Consider the following 18,988-nt stretch of genomic DNA (forward strand, 5'->3'; position numbering starts at 1 on the left):
AATTTATGTTACCAACAACCTGTAATATGCAACCTGTAACCAAGTTAAAAGCATTCTTGTTATTCTGTGCGCCCAGCTACCCAAGGGTTTTAGGGCGCCCTATAAACAAACAAACAAACAAACAAACAAACGCACTTGTGCAATCTTGAAGCCAATCGACAAAGGATCCTTGTAATTCTGAAATTGCAATGGTTGACTATTTATTGTGCATAGGTCGAGGAAGGAGACTATGGATTATTGTTGGCATACATTTTATCATCGTGTGCGGCAGTACTTGCTCTATACGTTGTGTATAGATTATATGTGGCCTGTAAGTGCCCAATAAACTGTGATGATAATGATGCATGTGAATAGGGGTGGAGGTATTTCCATTTCATAGTGGGTAACGGGATCAAAAGTGTCTGAACATTAGAGCAACATCTGATAATCCATGTCTGGTCCCTCAGCCTATGAATATTGGGAAGAAAGAAATCAATGACCACACAAAGGCAGCCAGTCAGTCAGTAGCCAGAAAGGATTGACATGTAATTTTTGAGCCCCTTTCTTTGTTGCTCACCAGTTCACTCCATTTGTTTTTTATCCGCACATCTTACATTTGTACTAACTTTAATTTTTCACGTTTATAATTAGGTACCAGAGTGCGGCTCTAGTCCCTTCATAAGCTTGTTCGGCTGGTTAGCAGATAGAAATGTCAGTGACACATCAAAGAAATATGTGCATATTGTGTGTATTGCCCTTAAGTTGACACGTGTTTCGACCATGCTTAGTTCTTCTTCAAAACAGGGCGATAGTTCACTGTAATACATTTGAGTATTCCAAAAATGATGTTAGCAGCCATATTAAGAAAACCATATGACATGTAGGCACGTAAAGTGAGGGTAGGTCGATAGGTGCGAGACCAAAAAAAATGAAATGAAACAAATAATGAACGTAAACCAATTTGGTGAATGGCGTTCCCCCATTCCAAATAATATCAATAAAGTGCAAGCAAATAACCAAATAAATAAAAACATGTGTACAAATCCAAGGGATACGTAGGTTTGGTACACGGAGGATTGTCGGGTAAAAAGAGGAAAACATTCTACATCAGTATCAACTACTTCATTTGAGCCAAAAATACATGCACACTATTTCCAATGAGTCTTTCAGTATTGATAGTTCGGTTTGCATGCACACCAGCTACAGCCTAACCATCTTAAGAGCTTGCCAAATTGTTTACACAGGGCAATACACACACATAAAGATAATTATGCAAATATTTCTTTGATGTGTCACTGAAATTTATATCTGATAACCAGCTGCACTACCTTATGAAGGGACTAGTGGCACAATGTGGTACCTAATAATAAACATTAACTTGGTTTAAGGCTTGGTGTGACGTGATGCCGGTGCGAACCCCAGCACCCTCCCTCCTAGTGCTATGGAAGTGTCCCAGATGGCAGCGGCTCCCCTAACCTGTCCTGCAGAAGTGCTGGACACTGGCTGCTGACACCCTCCCCAGTTCGGGGGCGTCCCCGACTTGATACTGGCCTCAGGATTCCCTAACAAGTCGCAAATGGGAGGCTCAATATGGGAATCGCTGTGTGGCATGTCTAAGCATACATCTGCAATAACAAGGAACAAGGTAAAAGTACAGCCACATCTTTACCGTCAGGCCCGTTCGGAGTCTGCACTCCACCGGCACCGCTTCTATGACATGAAGCGATCCCCAACTCTTCCGAGCATCCCAGGGTGTCTCGGCAACAAGGGCAATGGAACGGTGGCCTTGACAGGGGGCGGGGCATCCACTGTGGGATTGGGTCAACCCTGCTCCTTACCTCAGTCCCTTTTTCTGCATGGATGGTGTTACACCTGCCAGCCATCACAGAGACTTTTTAGCTTTCTGCTTGCTCCACGATTATTTATTTTTTCTATTCTTATTTGACTTCCCTTCGATGCCTCGCCTCCCCGGGTGCACGTCGACCACAGGAGGATTCATGAGATGTGCCTCATGCAACCGTTCGTTCCCGGCCTCGGGCCCCCATGCACTGAGTGTTAGGGGCCCGACCACCGCTGGGACTCATGTTCGGCTTGCAGTGCTCTCGGTCACAGGGCATTGGAGAATAGTTTGTCGCAATGGAGGGAGATCTTTCACACTTCTCCTCTGCCCCACCTTATGGATTCATCTCCAGGACCTCTCGTCAAGACAAGGTAGGCCCTCTGTTCAGCACGGCTCCACAGCACAGCGCCTCCTTCCCGGGGTTCCCACGCATCAGGGGTTCCTCAGATTCAGGTTCTGGCAGGCCTGAGGCCTCCAAGGCTAAGGGCTTCCAAGCCGAGGGGCTCAGGGGCAATTCCAGGCGGTCTGGGGAGAGACCTGAGGCCTTCCAGGCTACTGGCTCCCAAGCCGAGGGGCTCAGGGGCCCTACCAGGCTGTCCTCAGAAGGACCATCAGGCTCATACTCTTCTTCTACCCCATGGGGTAAGGGATCATCGATTGCCACCTCCAAGAATTTGTTCTCGGCTAGATCTAGCATGGCTACCGGCACAGGTGCTGAGGGATCCCAGCCTACCAGTGCTCGCTCTGAGGTCGTGAATCAGGGCGTTTTCACTATCAGCCGGCCGGCTGAGTGCTCAGCGCCTACCAGAGGGATCTCTGAGGCGGATGCTTCTGCTTCAGATGCAAGTCCCTAGCTGTAGCCTCTCGTGTCTGAGGCCTCTCTTGGCTGAGGGCCTTTGCGCCCTCCCACCCAGGGCGCGGCACAAGGCTTCAAAATGACAGAGTGGCACATGGCAGAGCCTACCAGGCAGGCAGCCATCTTGGATCCAGCTCAAGGCCTGCCAGTGCTTTCGCCATCGAATGGGCTTTGCAGAATGATCCCAGCCCTCTTCCCTCTGGAAGCGGCAGCGGATCCTACGGTGCAGGTTTTTGGTCCTCTCTGGGCTACATCTACCCATCACAGCTGTACAGCTACACCCAGCAGGCGCCTTAGCGTTTTGACCAGGAACAAAGGCCCTGTCCCACTGAGGGCCAGGCCCGTAGGGATCAGACAGCTTGTGCAGACTACTTCTTCGAACGCTTTCTCCTCATGCGTTCCCCCTCAGATAAAGTGGCTCATGAAGAACAGTGTGAAGGCGGTCATCCCCCAAGTGGCACCGTCTTGGCCCTCTCCTCCGGGTGGTACTCCTGTTCCTCCTGGGCTCCTGGTGCCGGATCCTCCTCCGGTTCAGGGCCCACCAGTTGTTCTGACCCCCCATCTCCTCCTGTACCACAACCGCCTTCCCCCTCAACAGCCGTTGGACCGGTCTGCGGCTCTGGACCAGGGGGTACTCCACCACCACCAGTGTCCCCAGGGCCCAGATTCCCCTCCATCTGTGAAAAAGGGGGCATGGAGACGATGGCGACTATGATTACGATGACGCCCAGGACGATGAAGCCTCGGCATCCATTAAGGCCTTTCATGCCCGCCTTCAGGGCCTGGCAGAGTTTTCTGGGAGACCCTCTTCCTGAGGAAGCCCCTGAGGAGCCAGGAGTGCTACGAGAGATCTAGTGTAAACGAACCACATTCTGGTCTGGCATTCCCCTACAAAAGGATGTCCTGTAGGTGGTGCAGATGGTCTGGGAGAAGCCCAGGGCCAACACCCAGATGAACAAGAAATTGGACAGCAGGTTTAGACTGACAGACAAGGAGCCAATCCTCCTGGCCTCCCACCCACAACCCCATTCCACTGTGGTGGCTGCAGCCTTGTATTCTAAACCGTTGTCTTCATTGTCTTCCTCCATAGGAGCCACCTCCAGTTGTCTCTCCAAGGAGGTTAAGGTCCTTGAGTCCTTGGGAAAGCGTTGTTACTCCATCTCAGGGCGGCATCTGCGGCAGGCCAATGCCTTGGCTTCGGCTAACCAGAAGCTGTGGTGGGAATTTCTGCCCGACCTATCTTCAGACAAGCAAGCCTTCTTCAAGGGCAGTCTGGCAGATGCCCGGGCCATTGCTCGGGACCTCATGGAATCTTTGGTCACCCAGATCGATAGAACCAGCAGATGGCTGTGTTGTGGGGTTGAGATGAGAAGGAAGGTGTTGATGCATGCCACAGTTTTCATCTGCTATGCAGGAGGGAATCCTGGATCTGCCTTTTGAGGGCGTGGACCTTTTCCATTCATCCACTGATGACGAGTTAACGAAGAAGAGCGCTTCCACTTAAACCGTTAAGTCCTTGGCCATCCTGACAAAACCAGGTCAGAAATCCTTCCCTCAATCCCAGGGTAGGACCGAGTTCAAACCCCTGCGCTTTCTCTGGCTTCAAGGAGTTGAGAGACTGCGGTGCATGGAGGCCTGACAGGTTGCCAAGCAACAACAGAAGGAAGTGGCAGAGGACGTTGCACAGGGTTTTCAGCTCCCCATCTTCTGCCTGCCTGTAACACCAAGAAGCAGTAACGTCAAGGTTGGGGAACACAGCTCCCCTGTGGGGGGGCCATTTGGGTCTGTTCCTGGACACCTGGAAGCGTCTTTTCAGCCACCCATGAATCCAATCCGTAGTCTCCACTGGTTTGTCTTCCTCTTCCTTTGCCTCTACCATCCTCTCCTCCTCTTTGTCAGATCGGGTCCATGGGCTCTTTTACGGGAGGTCCTTTCACTCTTGAAGATGCAGGTGTAATGCTCACCTTGTTTCCACGGGGACGACAATCAGCCTGTTCTGACCTCTTACGACCTTAAACCCTTCCCTGGAGTCTACTCGACTGGAGACTGGGCCTGAAACACAGGATTGGCAGAGTTTAACTCCCTATTGTCTCTGTGTGCTTGAACCCCTTCTTCCCCGGGGTCCAACCCCTCCCTTTGATCCACAGCTCACCTTGTTTTCTTGGAAAGTGTGCTCTCCATCCTGCTTTCAGCGCAGGGGTGCGTTGATTGATGCAGGCTCGTTGCTGCCTAGTTACTTTACTGGCAAGAGTCCGACAGGTAAGTATAATGAGTCTTTTGAACAGTTCTCTAACTTTGTTCCTTTCCATCCTTAGATGATGGCCGACGTCCGGGGATGGCGGCGTGCTGCTGAGATGAGTAGTGCGACCCTTTCATATTTGTATTGAACTGAGTTATTTTTCTGTGTCTTTTAGGTGCCGCGACGTTTTCAGCATGGATGCCGTTTTTGAAGAAGAAATACGGTGAGTAAGCGCAGTATGCAACACCTCTAGATGTTTACACGCTAACCTGGAGTGTCTTTTCCCTCTTGCAGATGGATGAGAAGTTCCGGAGACAGAGTTCCCCCAGAGCGGCTGGGATTCAGGTAAGCGTTTGAAGCTTGTACAGTCTTTAAAAAAATAAGCGAAGATTTGCTGAATGCTTATTAATGCCTTTTTCCTGTTGTTTTCCCTTTTCCTTAGGAAGCGGCGTGCCGGGATGGGAATGACACCGCCAAAGATGCCTGCAGAACAGAAGGAGCGATGAATGATTGGCAGAAGCGCCGCAAGGTAAGGCTGTTCCTAACGGTGTTCTTGTCTTGCTGGAGCTGAGCGCAGAAGAAAGATGCAGGCCTACTGGAGACCGATGCAAACACGGTGAGTGTCATGCTGCAGGTGCAGAAAACACAAAGCATGTTTCTCAGCCTGGGCGTGGCTTAAATAGTCTCTGGGTATCCCAGGTGTCTCTGGGCTGAACCACACCCAAAGGACTAGACTGCACATGCAGTTCTGGGAACCGAAATATGTGGGGGCATCCATCTTGTCCCCATCAATGCACTACAAGTCCAATCCCCAATGTTATCCTATGGGAGTGAGTGAGTCTGGTGCAACATGCGCCAAGTCTTACTCCAAGTGGGTCTTTGGAGGGATGGAGAGGCCCTTGAGGGCCATGTAGGTGATCGTGGCCTGGCTCCAGCCTGACATCTTGGAGGGCTGGGGACATGAGGGGCAGGAAACATGACAGCGGGCGATAGAACCGGTTCCTCTTGTAGACGAGGGCTTCAGTTACTATTCCAGGATTTTTTCTGGTCACCAAGAACAACCAGGCTGACCTGAGGGTAGTACTCGACCTGTCATTTCTAAACCTGTCTGTACCACTGGAACGCTTCAAGATGATTACTCCCACACACATAGCCGAGTCTCTGTGCGTAGGGGACTGGATGTGTTCCCTGGAACTCAAGGATGCGTACCTGCATGTACCTATATATCAACCGCATCAGAAGTTTCTGCGGTTCATGATTTTCATACCACATCCAGTACAAAGTGCTGCCCTTTGGCCTGAACTCAGCCCCTCGTGTCTTCAAGAACTTGATGAGTGCATTGGCGGGCCTTCTCCGCTTGAAGGGCCATCATCTATACTCTTATCTGGACGAATGATTGGTGAGGGTGGAGTCATCCGAAGGCGAGGTGCACTCCTGCCAGAGATTGGCGTATACTCTTAATTAGCTGGGGTTTCCCTCAACCAGAGGAATTCGCAGCTATGCCTGGTCTTCCAAGGGGCACATTGGAACACTACCGTTCAGTGGGTGGTCCCCACACCTAAAAGGCTTATATCCCTCTGCAAGGTGGTGGAGCACTTTCTGGCCAACTAGACCACCTCTGCATGGTGGTTCCAGCACATTCTGGACTTGATTAACTCCTGTATGCTGACCGTACATCACGCCCATCTCAAGATGAGGTGCCTACAGCTCCACCTAGTGGGCAATTGGGATCAGGGGACAGGGGTCTCAGTCGACAGGATCCAAATACCACTGCTCCTTCTGCGGATCTTCGCTGGTGGCTGATGGAAGGCAATGTTTCAGTGGGAGCTCCCTTCACCCGACCTGAGCCTACCCTGGTGGTGATGACGGACTCCACTTTTTCGGGCTGGGGTCTAGTCTGGAGGACTATGCGATTTATGGAGCATGGTCGAAGATGGAAGCCCTCCTACATACCAATCTGCTCGAGCTCAGGACTGGGCCTGGCTCTCAAGGAGTGTTTGCCCCTAATCAAGAACAAGTCAGTTCTGGTCAGGACAGACAATTCTACTACAATGTTTTACCTGAACAAGCAGGGTGGCACCCGGTTTCGAACTGGGAATGGGCCCTTACAGAGAGGATTTAGATTTCGGCAGTCCACTTGCCAGGGGACAGCAATGCGTCAGCAGATCAGCTGAGTTTCTTGGGGTTCAACACCTACGAGTGTGAGTTGCATAATGGTTCCTTGTTAGCCCTGTTCCTGCATTGGGGGTTTGCAGACCTGGATTTGTTTGCGTCTCCCCTGAATGCCTATTGCCTTCAGTTTGCCTCATGGGCAGATCGGGGTTGGGGATCACTGGGAGACACATTCCAGATCTGTTGGCACGGCTGCAGGTTTAATGTGGTCCCTCCCACCTTTCTGCTCCAACTGACCCTCCCCCCGCATGTTCCAGGCCTCTGTGGACTGCAGCCTCATACTTGTAACCCCCACTGGCCTTCAAGATCCTGGTTTTCAGAATCTGCTGCAGTTGTACTCCCAGGGTCCCGTCCATCTTCCGATCCCCAGCATGTGTTTCCTGACACAGCAGGGCGGGGCAGTGGATTATCCGGACCCAGCCAAACTGGCGCTGGCGGCCTGGTTCCTGATCAGCTGAGGCTTCAACACGCTCAAATTTCAGATGACAATTGGGACATCATTCAGCAGGCCATGAGGCCCTCGACTTGGTCCCTTTATAAGAGTAAATGGACTAGGTTCTGCCATTGGGCTTGCGACAAAGGTCTAGAACCTGTCTCCTGTCCTCCCAATGACCTACTGGCATTTTCAGCACACCTGGCTCGCTCTGGAGTTCAGGCAGATACTTGCTGCATGTATTTGACGGCTGTTGGGGCTTACAAGAATTCCCCTAAGCATGTGTTTTCAGCAGCCAATCCGGTGGTTATGGCCTACCTTAATGGGTTGTCTAAGCTTGTTCCTCCGATGCATAGGCCGCATCTGGTCTGGGATCACAATGTGGTTCTTGCAGCTTTGCAACGCACGACTTTCGAGCCGATGGCCTGTGTGGACATCCGCTTGGTGATGCTAAAAACTGTTTTATTGGTGCTTCTAACATCTGCATGCAGGGTTAGTGAGCTACAGGCATTGTCTTTGTGCAAGCCATTCACAGCGTTTCACAACGACAAGGTCATCTTGCGTACTCACCCAAACTTCTTGCCCAAGATTGTCTCTCTGTTCCATCTGAATCAAGAGATCTACCTGCCCGTGTTCTTCCCGAACCCACAGTCTGACGCAGAGGGAGCCCTACATTCCTCGAACCTCAAGAGGGTTCTCAAGTTTTATCTCTCTGACGAAATCCTTCAGGAAGTCCGAGGCATCATTTGTGACTTTTGTGGGCTCCTCCCCCTGCTCTCAGGCTTCCAAGGCTACCTTCGCCCGGTGGATGGTTCATGCCATTTCAGAAGCGTGTAAGGCCATGGGCAAACCTGTGCCTAAGGGGATTCATGCCCATGCAGTTAGAGCTAAGGCCACTGCTGTTGCTTTTCAGAGACATGCTTCTTGGGATGTCATCAGCAAGGTGGCTACTTGGGCCACTCCGTCAGCCTTATGTAGGCACTACTCACTGGCCACCAGCTCCAAGCATGAAGCAGCGTTTGGTCAGGCAGTTCTGAAGAACCTTATTGCTTCATCCTAGATATGAGGCAGGTTGTCACAGCTCCATGTTCTTATTCGGTGGAATCACCCACAAGGATGGAGGAAAGGGGACAGGGATGTATGAGTAATTAAAGGTACTCACCGTAGTGACTAGAGTACTCGTAGTCCCCTTTCTTCCATACATCGCACCCAACTTCCCCTGCTAATATTCCAAGGGCTAATATGTACTAGAAGTAGCCAGGTACCTAAGCGTCAGATGTGTTCAAAGGGGATTGAGGTGAGGTGCCTGAGGGCAGGGCCTTGGTGGGGAGTTCACATGCCTGAGACAGTGCCCCCACGCTATACTAAATTTAAAGGGGAAGCTCAATATTTTGCTGCCAAATTTGCCGCTACCGTCCTCATGTTGGGGGACACTCACAAGGATGGAGGAAAGGGGACTATGGTCTATGAGAACTTTAGTTACTGTTAGGGAGAATTCTCTGTGTATGCTGAATTTCCTAACCTAGTGAGTCCCCCAGCAGCTTTGCTGGATTTTTGGGGTTTATTTTTTTCTCCTGCCAAGAGTGAGACTCTTTTACCCTCACTCTTGTACATGATTTGAGTGTGTCTCTTGGATTCTAGATGTGTTTAATGGGCTATGGGGTCGTTTACTCCATAGGGCTTCATGTGTTTTTGTGATGTGTGTTACACAGCACCCTCAGTGCAGTAACACAGGGTTGTCATAGTGACCCCCCAGTATAGACTCCATACCCTGGGACTGACTACTGTCCCCCAGGGCATGTAAAGTCACCATTGACTTTACTAGTCTCAAATTCTGAACAGAACCAGTACAAACCATCATATTGTGGACGTACTGGCCGGGGCAATTCGATTGCCCCGGGGTCTGTTAGTCGAGGGGGCACGTCTCCGTCCCCCCTGATCGAGTTTTGGCTGGTGGCAGTGGATACTACTTTTTATATTCAACCGCGAATATATCTCTGTGGGATTTCCCATTGTTCGAGGCTACCAACTTTAATTATTTAATTCCTATAGCCTGGAACATACCGCCGGTTTATTTATTTTATATTAATTCTCCGGTTGGTATTTTTGCCAGAACTCGGTTCTAAAATGGCGTTTGTGTCCGCTTCTGTGACTCCATCCAAGTTGAGCCCTTTGTTCCACTTTTTGGCGGGCTTCTCCACAGAAGCCCTCCAAAGTGGTGCCACTCTGTCTGGGGTACTTAGGATGGGTGGAGGGGGATTTAGGCACCCTGCACTGAGTTGCCTAGGCAACTCAAGTCGCACTCCATGTTTGAGTGACAGCTAGGCTGAGTGAATGGGGGTTGTCTGCATAAAAGCAGGGCTTTTGGGGAATGGAACTTCAGAAGTCACCACAGGACCTAAGAATCCGACGAGGGAGAAGCTGAGCCGACCTGCTACAACGACACCACCGGTTGAGCCCTGCTGAACCGTCTCACCACTTTTCCCAACGACAGAGGAGATCTCCCGCCCGGGGAGTCATCTTCCTTCAACTGGTGGGGATAACCAGTCTGCTTCCTTTTTCGCTTCCTGGAGCATCTTGTGGCCGCCTTGCCTGTGCCAAGCACCCCGGCAACCGGGATACCACGTTTTACCACTACCGCCAATCAAAGGGTAGTACCTTTAACCGGAAAACTCTGCGGCTGGTTTCTTCCCTGGCAGTGCAACGACTTTCTTCTTTCCTCCATGTCGAGATCTTCTCTTCCTCTGGACGACGCCACGACTTGCACCCTCTGCCAGGAACAACTGCCCCCGCTGGAGGATCCTTTCCACATAAGGTACCGTGTTCCGCCTGGCTTCCCTTGCAACCGACTGTACGGGGTAGATTTAGCCCCCGGCTTTCGACCCTGGGTTAGCCCGGGACACCCTGGCTAAACTTTTCTGAGCCTCACTAAAACGTTCCTGAACTCCCTGCAAGACTTGTTAAGCCTGTTGGTATTGTGTGATCTTTGGTGCATTTGTGCCCCGCTCTCTCCGAGAGTGGGCCCGGCCTATGGACTTTGGCTCACAAGTAACTTTTGACTTCCCTGCCTTGCTTAAGAGTTCCTAAGTATTAGCGTGGTGTATTTTCCTACATTCTGCCGTTTTCCCTCCCTTGTTCGTTAACTTATTGGAGTGCCATCTATAGTTAAGCGCTCACCTCTGTCTGGAAATAAGTGGTGTTAACTAAGACTTGTCTGATAAGAAATAAGGAGTGTATATATAATAATAGTAACTGTGTTTAGAGTGAATTACATTAATAGTGCTGGAGTGTTTCAATAAGTGTGTTTTTAAATAAATATTTATATACCTTGATACCAAAGCTCTGGTCAGTGTTTGCTTGTGCTATTGTATCTGAATGCCTATTGTGTATACTTTGCATACTGCCTAACTCTTCTTGAGGGAAGTCTGACTGCTCAGCCACAGCTACCAGGTAAATCTGGGTGGTGCAGACTGCTACCAAGTGGGTTTACGGCCAACATCTGTAGTCCTACATCTTTTGCAGTGGTCCCCAAGGGAACTGCACATGTTTCTGCCTAACAGTTACTAAGGTGAGTAACTTTAATTTCGTCCATTAGGGACTTCATGTCCCAGAATTCCCTAAGTACTGGGACGAAGAAGAGTGCTGAAGAGGCAAAATGTTGCAGGAGTGGTCAGCTAATTGGTGTAGATGACCCACACCTGAGAGATACTTAAAAGGCCCCAATCAGGTGCAGGCCATAGAGTTGGAGTTAGCTTTGCTGGTGATGAGCAGAGGAAGTCAGAAAAAGAATGCACGTAGTTTGTGTTGGAAGCCCTGACAGAAGTTGGAGGAAAGAGAGGATGCCAGGACTACTGCAGGGCAGGTACCAGCTGCCGGTACTGAGAGGGTCTGTAGCGCCAGAAAGCTGAAGTGCAGAGGTTGCGCAGCAGGAAGCTAACAGAAGGAAGGTTTTCCCCCATGTGACACGTTCTGCAGAGGGTGTGCAGCGAGAAGCGTGCAGGAGGCTGTCTCTGGTGGCTGGCGTGCACTAGAGGTTCTCCAGAGCGAAATAAGCTCCAAGTGGAATTGGCGTGGACAACGGCAGACTTGCCAAAGAGGTTTGCAGAGTAATGAAGAGCCAAAGCAGTAGATGTCTTGTGCGATGCGAGGGGGACAGAGGTAGGTGTGTAAACCGGTGAGTTCAGAGTGTCAGTGATTCCAGCGCGCTTTCCCCCCTCCCAGGTGGGAAGCAGGTATGCGAGTGAGTGACGCTTGCTTGGAAGCAAAACGAGTGCAAAGCAGCACTCGCGTGTGAATGAAAGGATTCCAGACGTTTGTTTTGAATACCGAACAATTGTAAAACAACAAAAGCAGCACCTGCGTAAGAGTGAAAGTGGTTCCCAAGTAATTTTTAAATACCAAACTGGAATCAGCAGCAATACTCTGAAGTTTCTAAGCCAAATGACTGTAATCTTGAAAGTGGGAGTTTGAGGAAAACCCAACCAACGGTGGGGGCGACTTTATTTAGAGTTAATCAGCATTGTCCAAGCCAAGAGACACTGGAAGTAAGACAAACAGTCTATCCAATATTGCCAACAGCAGAAGAGGGCTAATGTGAGGTTTATAAACTGTAAAATTGGTTTACCAAGTTATAGACTTCATTTTTCAAGTCCTTTTTTATTGACTGCAGGCTCCTTCAAGAGTTTCTTTGCCTCTGAATGGCAGGCTCGAACAATGTACCTGTCTGCATCTTATGTGGAGAGATGCCTGATGGAGAAGTATCCCAGCCTAAATTTTAAAAGTCATTCTAACTCTGCTTACCTGCTGGGTTGGTAAAACGTATTGCACTACATGATTTGAAACTCAGCTTAACCTTTCCTGGCCAATAGTCCACCCACTTCCCTCCTTTCTTTGGCAGAATCATTCCCTTCACCAGCCTATTCAATACATGTAAATATAACGAGCTGTTGCTGAGGCTGTAATTCCCTTTGCAATTTGAAAATCATATGTTTCAGAAATCAACTATTTATAGTTCATAAACATATGTATTTATTTCAGTATAGACGATTCCAGCCCATGATAAACACCCTTGCATTTACATGAATTGACACAAATGACTGGTTCTACTAATAACCAGCATATGGCATATGAGCGTGGGCGTTGATGTAGGATAGCTCCAACCAGTACTTTTAACCAGAAAATGGATTAACCAATTCAAAAACGGGGTTGGTGTTTGCCTTTAAGTGTGTACTGAGAGCAAGGCACCCTGCCACCCACATTAGAGATGTTATTCATGGGTGGCGCTGCCACAGTGATCTTTACTCAGCTGATGTAGACAATGTAGCACAGTCAACAGAGCAAGCAGACAGTGTGTGCATTTACCAGGAGAATGGTAGATGAGCAAGGAATGTATGTGAGCGTTGGGAGGAGAGCATAGTGTCCTCTTCCTTCCCAACCAAACGCGTTCTGCCAACCATCATCACAAGTCTTGATGAGCCTATCTCTAATTGTTTTAGCTTTTGGATAAGGATAGAAATGGCCATATGCCGAAGGAGATCTAACTTTAATGGCAAATGCCCGTTGTTCTCTTGGTACTGAATATCTATTTGAAAAGGTATCTAAAAGGAACATTTAAAAAAAAACAAGACCACTGTGTGTGTTCCTGCAATCTAGTACTTAACACCTTTGCACAGGGATCTATATGTATTGGTCATTCTATCTTTCTTCTTGATTATCCTGACCCAAAGACAAACAACTGTTACTTTTTAGCGAGACATGTTAATCAATTTACTAAAACACAAGAAAATATATGAGACTGTTTCAAACGTCCACACTGTTAGAACAAGGAATTGCTTTATTTGTAAAAAATATTAATTCTTCTGTCTTATCTAGCAAAGAACCACCTTTGTGTCTGTTTTCCTTGTGGCTGGAAAACAGAGAGAACCACCACAGAGCCATGTGTGGTCACATTGTTAAATACATTATCATAAACAGAATGTATGGTTTGGTTTTCGAAGCTTATATTATAGGATTTATGTTAGGGGCACTGCCCAGTGGATTGAGCGTGTAGTCCGACCGGAAGGTTAAACCGTCACATATGGCTGAAAGCCCAATTGAAGCTAAAGTTGATCTAAATAATAAGTAAATGAAACCAAAAAGTTAATGTTGTTATATATCTCATTTATAAATAGGTTTCTTGGTACTGTTTATTTGGCCGACAAGTAACAGGAGAAGCAAATGTGAAAGCAAGGCTGAGCGACAATCGCCTTCCATGTACAGGGGAAGAGGTAAGGCACATGAGAAAACTGTGAATGTTTTTTTAAAAATTGAAATTCAATAGCTAGGTGAAAAGGAATCTGCAAGACAGCTGGAAAATCCTGTATTTTATTAGTAGGGCACGTTTGTTAGGAGCACTTTCCAAAAAAGCCGCTAAAGGTAAAAAGACATAGGGCCTCATTGCGAGGTGGGCGGAATGGGTTTAACGGCGCGGGTAATGGTGGCGGTAAACCCATTCTGCCCCATTACGAGGTTCCCTTGCGGGACCCGCTCTGTACGTCTGGTCAGACCAGACGTCCTTTGCGGGTCCCGCAAGGGGACCAGGGAGCTATAAACAGGCCCGTAATTAGGTCCCTTCCTATTCCCATTGAGCCCTATGGGGGCTCAAATGGGAATGGGGATGGGTTTTTTGAATGAGGAATTACCGGGTCCTCCAAGGTTGGACTGGCCCGGTAATTCCTCATTCAAGGAACCCGGACCCGAGTTTGGTGGCAGCCATGCCCTTATATATGGCTGCCTCCAAACTCATAATGAGGCCCATAGGCTTTGCCAGAGAAAATGAAACAAAGTTATAAAAACACTGGGCCTCATTACGAGTCCGGCGGTAACCGAGGCGGTAAATCTGCCTGGTTACCGCCGGACTCATATTACCATTCCGCCTTCGTGACTCCGGGAAATACCAGGGCATTACGACTCTGGTGTCCCGGGAATTTCGGAGGCGGAATTCGGTAAATCCCCATTCCCATTGAGTCCTATAGGTCTCAATGGGAATGGGGAAGTGGAAACACCGGCACCATCTCGTGATGGTGCTGGTGTTTCTATGTCCGCCTGCAGGCGGGCGGTGTTAAACTCGCCAGGTCAGACCTGGCGGGAACATCACCTCCCACCTGCAGGAGTCTGGATCGGGCGGTCCGGAATTAACAGTGACAGAGGGTTTACCACCACTGTTAATTCCGGACCGCCCGACCTGTAATGAGGCCCACTGACTCTAAGTAAATGTAAACTTTTTTTTTAATAACTTTATTTAAACTGTTGCGGTATACAACATTGTTAGTTTGGTGGACCACATTAGCACATTCAACATCTAGAAATTAGGTCTGAGGCTCTCCTTGAGATGGGAGGGGTGAGGGTGAAGGTTGTCGGCCTGCAGAGGTATTCAAGAAGAGTCTGGTTGTCCGTGGTTGGTGTGTTAGGGCTGGGTAGTCCTGGTCATAGTTCAGGACTGGAGTCCATATGTCAGTAAAACGGTGGAGTGTCCCTTCTTTATTTGCCATGACATATTCCGCTACCAGGATGTCCCAAATCTTCACCCACCAGAGTTGTAGCAGCGGGCCCTCTTGCGATTTCCATCTGCTCGCAAGTGTGATTTTGGCTGCTATGAGGAGTTGGATGATCAATTTTGCAGTTGCTCCAGTTCTGGGGTAGTTCTCTTGGAGAAGGGATCGCAGCAGTATCACCTCTCGGTTTAGTGGTAGGGTTATGTGGGTGATGGATTCAATTACTTTCGGTACTGCTACCCAGAAGGCTTGTGTCACTGGACAGTCCCACCACATGTGAAAGTAGGAGCCAGGGGCACCACATTTCCTCCAGCAGGCGGGGTCCAGTGATTTCTCAAAATGGTACAGGCGTATCGGGGGGGGGGGGGAGTACCATTTGTATAGTCATTTTAGGGTGCATTCTTTGTTGGTCTTACATCTGGAGGCGGTTTTATTCCTGGTCCTGATATCCAACCATGTTTGGTCTTCTATGGGGTGTCCTAAGTCAGCTTCCCAAAGAGCCGTGTATTTATGTATTTGGGGTGGACCAATGGCATGTCCTCCATAAGGAGCTTATACCATCTCGAGGTGTCTCCTCCCTGCAGGCCCATCTGTGCTGTCAGTTCCAGGGCATTTAGCTCGCGAGTGGCCCCTCGTTTGGTAGTTGGATGCAAAATCCAGTGGAGAATGTGTGTGTAAGCGAACCTGTACGCCTCCAGCAGGGAGAATTTATCTTTGCATTTTTCAAAGGTGAGGGGTGCACCTTATTCGTAGAGTTGTGAAACCTTTTGAAGCCCTCCCTTTATCCAATTCCTAAAGTTTGCGAAGTGTAGGCCTCGGGTAAAGTCCAGGTTGTGAAAGACTGGGGAGAGGGGGCCTAATCCATGCATGATTCCTTTCTGTTTAATTGTACAATGCCAGGATTTCAAAGTGGTTTTAGTGGACGATAAGAGTTTTGTCCAGCTCCTACATGCTACTTGGTAATGTGTCGTAGGGAGCTAAGGGGCGTGAGGAGCTTAGATTGTTAGATGGCTACCCATTTCCGGGGGTGTATAATAAAGTACCAGGTGAGCATGTTTGCTAATTGCACTGCAACATTATAGTTACAAATGTTAGGGACCCCCATTCCTCCCCATTCAGCCGTCATAGTCCTCTTTGCAATGCATGATTTCTTCCCTTTCCAGATAAATTGGGAGATCTGTTTTTGTAATTTAGCAAAAAGTTTCAGTGGGATTTACACTGACAAGGCTGCACAAAGGTACAGATATCTGGTGCACAGATTCATTTTGCATGCTGTAATTCTTCCCAAAAGTGAGATCCCTTGAGTTGTCCATCTTTTTAGATCACCTTCCAGGTCATTAAAGAGGTGGGGGAAGTTGGCTGTATAGAGGTCTTTTAGGTTTGCTACTATGCAGACCCCTAGATATTTAATTGATTTGTCACTCCATGTTAGCGGGCAGGTCATTTGGAGAGAGATTATTTCCCCTGGAGTTAGTCCCACCCCTAGGGCCCCCGACTTTGTATAGTTAACAGTGAATCCTGATGCTTTCCCAAAGTGTTCTAATTCCATTAGGGCTAGTGGTAGGGACGTCTGGCAATTGGTGAGAGAGAGCATTACATAGTTCTGCGTAGAGTGATATTTTGTAATGGCTGTCCTTTACTGTCAGCCCTGAGATAAAGGTATTATTACGGATCCGTTGAGCCAGGGGTTCCATGATGAGGGCAAAGATTAATGGGCAGAGTGGGCAGCCCTGTCGTGTACCACAGGAGAGAGGAATGGCGGCTGAGAATGAGTTACTCACCCGGGGTATTGTTTTGGGGGCACTGTAGTTTGCTAAAATCATTCTACAAAATAAATGGCCAAAGTGGAATGCTTCAAGGGCTAACAGCATAAATGCCCAGTGTACCTTATCAAAGGCTTTAGTTGTACCTTATTAAAGGCTTTAGTTGCATCTAGGGATAATAAAGCAATTTTGTTTTGATCTGATGCTGCCTCTTCCACTATATTAAGAGTCCTCCGGATGTTTGGTCACCTCGATAATTTTGGGTAGGATGTTAGTTAATGTTTTTTGAATAATCTGCATGTGCCAATATTGAGCATGGAAATTGGCCTATATGACGCATAGTCCTTCGGGTCGTCGCCAGGTTTGAGTAATAAAATGGTGATGGATTCTTGCATGGAAGGGGTTATTGTACCTGTTTCCCGGAAGGAGTTAAAGTGTTCTGCCAGGGGGCCTATGAGGAGTGACCTGAAGATTTTGTAGAATTTGGGGGAGAAACCATCAGGGCCCTAGTGGCTCGGGGTTTTAGGGTTTTAATTATTGAGTCAACCTTTTGTGCCGTGATCAGTAATTCCAAATGCTTCTCTGTCATTGGGGGACAGTCACGCGGATGACATGGTCTCCATCAAACGTGACGTAGCCAGTTGCAGTTTAATGTCTTCTGCATATTAGGGTCTGCCCTGTGAATCCTTTAGGCTAATAATCAGGTTCCTTTTTTGGGGTTTTGCCAATTTCTGTACCAAGATCTTGTTGGCTTTATTGCCTTTGGCGTAGTACCCTTGTTTTGTTTTTATCAGGGATTGTGTGGTTTCCTCTGAGTAATGGGCTTCCAGCTTGTTCCGGGATATGCGCAGAGTTCAGAAGGTCTTGGAGGCCCATCCTTTTTATGCTCAGATTCTGCAGCAGCCACTGCTGTTGCCAAGTGCTTTCTGATGTTTGTTTGGCGTTTTCTTTTTTTTTTTACGCCACTCCATCAGCTACTAATTCCCCACTAATAACCGCTTTCATAGCCTGCCATCTGGCGGCTAGCGATGTAAGGTCATGAGGGTTTTCCTTAAAATAGTTGTGAATGGCTTTAATCAGATCATCCCTGAGTGACATGTGACTCAACATATGGTCATAGAGATTCCATCTGGGTTTAGTGGGGGTTCTGTGTTGTGAATCCGGGCTGTGAAGATCACTGGGGAGTGGTCTGAAAATAGTTTGGTTCCAATTTCCACCTCTTCTGTGTACTGCATAATCTGGGGGCTAACCAACAGCAAGCTGAGACGAGAGAAAGTGCGGTGCACATGTGAGACAAAGGAGAAGTCTTTTGTCTCTGGGTGTAGCACCTTCCATCAGTCTACGACTCCCAGGATCCTGAATTGGTGCAGCAGGGCCAGCCCAATTTTGAACTCTCTTGCCACTGGTTGGTGGGACCAATTGATAAGAGTTTTCTGGACCCTGTTAAAGTCTCCCCCTATGATTACTTGTCCCTCCAGGAAGGGAAGTAGGTTGGCTTCCTATTCTGCTAGATATTCTTCTTGTTTATCGTTGGGGGCATACACTGAGTGTACACAAGAGGCCAAACAGCTTACCTGTAACTTCAATATATCATTCCTCAGGGCCACGCAAAACTTCCATTTCCATAAAAGGGACTCCCTTCGCCATAAGGATTGTAGTGCCCCCTTTCTTACCGCCAATGACCATAGGTATTGTTTCAGGAAGGCTCTGCAGCGCAACCGGGAGAAGTTTGCCTCGATCAGGTGAGTTTCTTGGAGCAATACCACTGAGCTCCCCAGGTCGTTTAAGCGTTGGAGGGCTGACCTGCATTTGTTTGGGAGTACAGGCCTTGTATGGTAAGGGAAACAAAGCATAAGTTCTGATGTGGAGGGGAATCTTCTAGTCTTTCTGTCCAGCTATGTGCGGGGCTATGGGGGGAGTCCAAGCAATCAGCTGTTGCCATCTGGTTCCAATGGATTTCCTTTAAGCAGCCGCAACCGGGTTTTCAACTTTTCCAACCGAACATTGTAACTGAACAGTTCAACAGAAATATAAATGCGGTTAGGCCTAGAATGTACTCTTCTAGATTGAGGTATACCGTGAGGAGCCTAGTCATCTCCACCGTTTGGTGATACGGAGACCTATTGGAGTGCTCTGGTGCCCCTTAATAGGAGGTCCATGGTGTGAGTTGGCGT

General features: G+C 48.5%; 1 protein-coding gene across 1 annotated transcript in view; it reads left to right on the forward strand.

The window, feature by feature from the left end:
- The window catches only part of CFAP54 (cilia and flagella associated protein 54), a 3,669,934-nt gene that overhangs the window by 1,441,618 nt on the left and 2,209,328 nt on the right, over positions 1–18,988 (forward strand). Inside the window, exon 22 of the mRNA XM_069629416.1 lies at positions 13,690–13,785. Within this exon, the coding sequence (XP_069485517.1) occupies positions 13,690–13,785 (96 nt within the window). The remainder of the gene's footprint in view (positions 1–13,689; positions 13,786–18,988) is intronic.

The sequence above is a fragment of the Ambystoma mexicanum genome, chromosome 12, assembly GCF_040938575.1.
Source record: "Ambystoma mexicanum isolate Mex_15411 chromosome 12, UKY_AmexF1_1, whole genome shotgun sequence".
Taxonomy (NCBI): Eukaryota; Metazoa; Chordata; class Amphibia; order Caudata; family Ambystomatidae; genus Ambystoma; species Ambystoma mexicanum.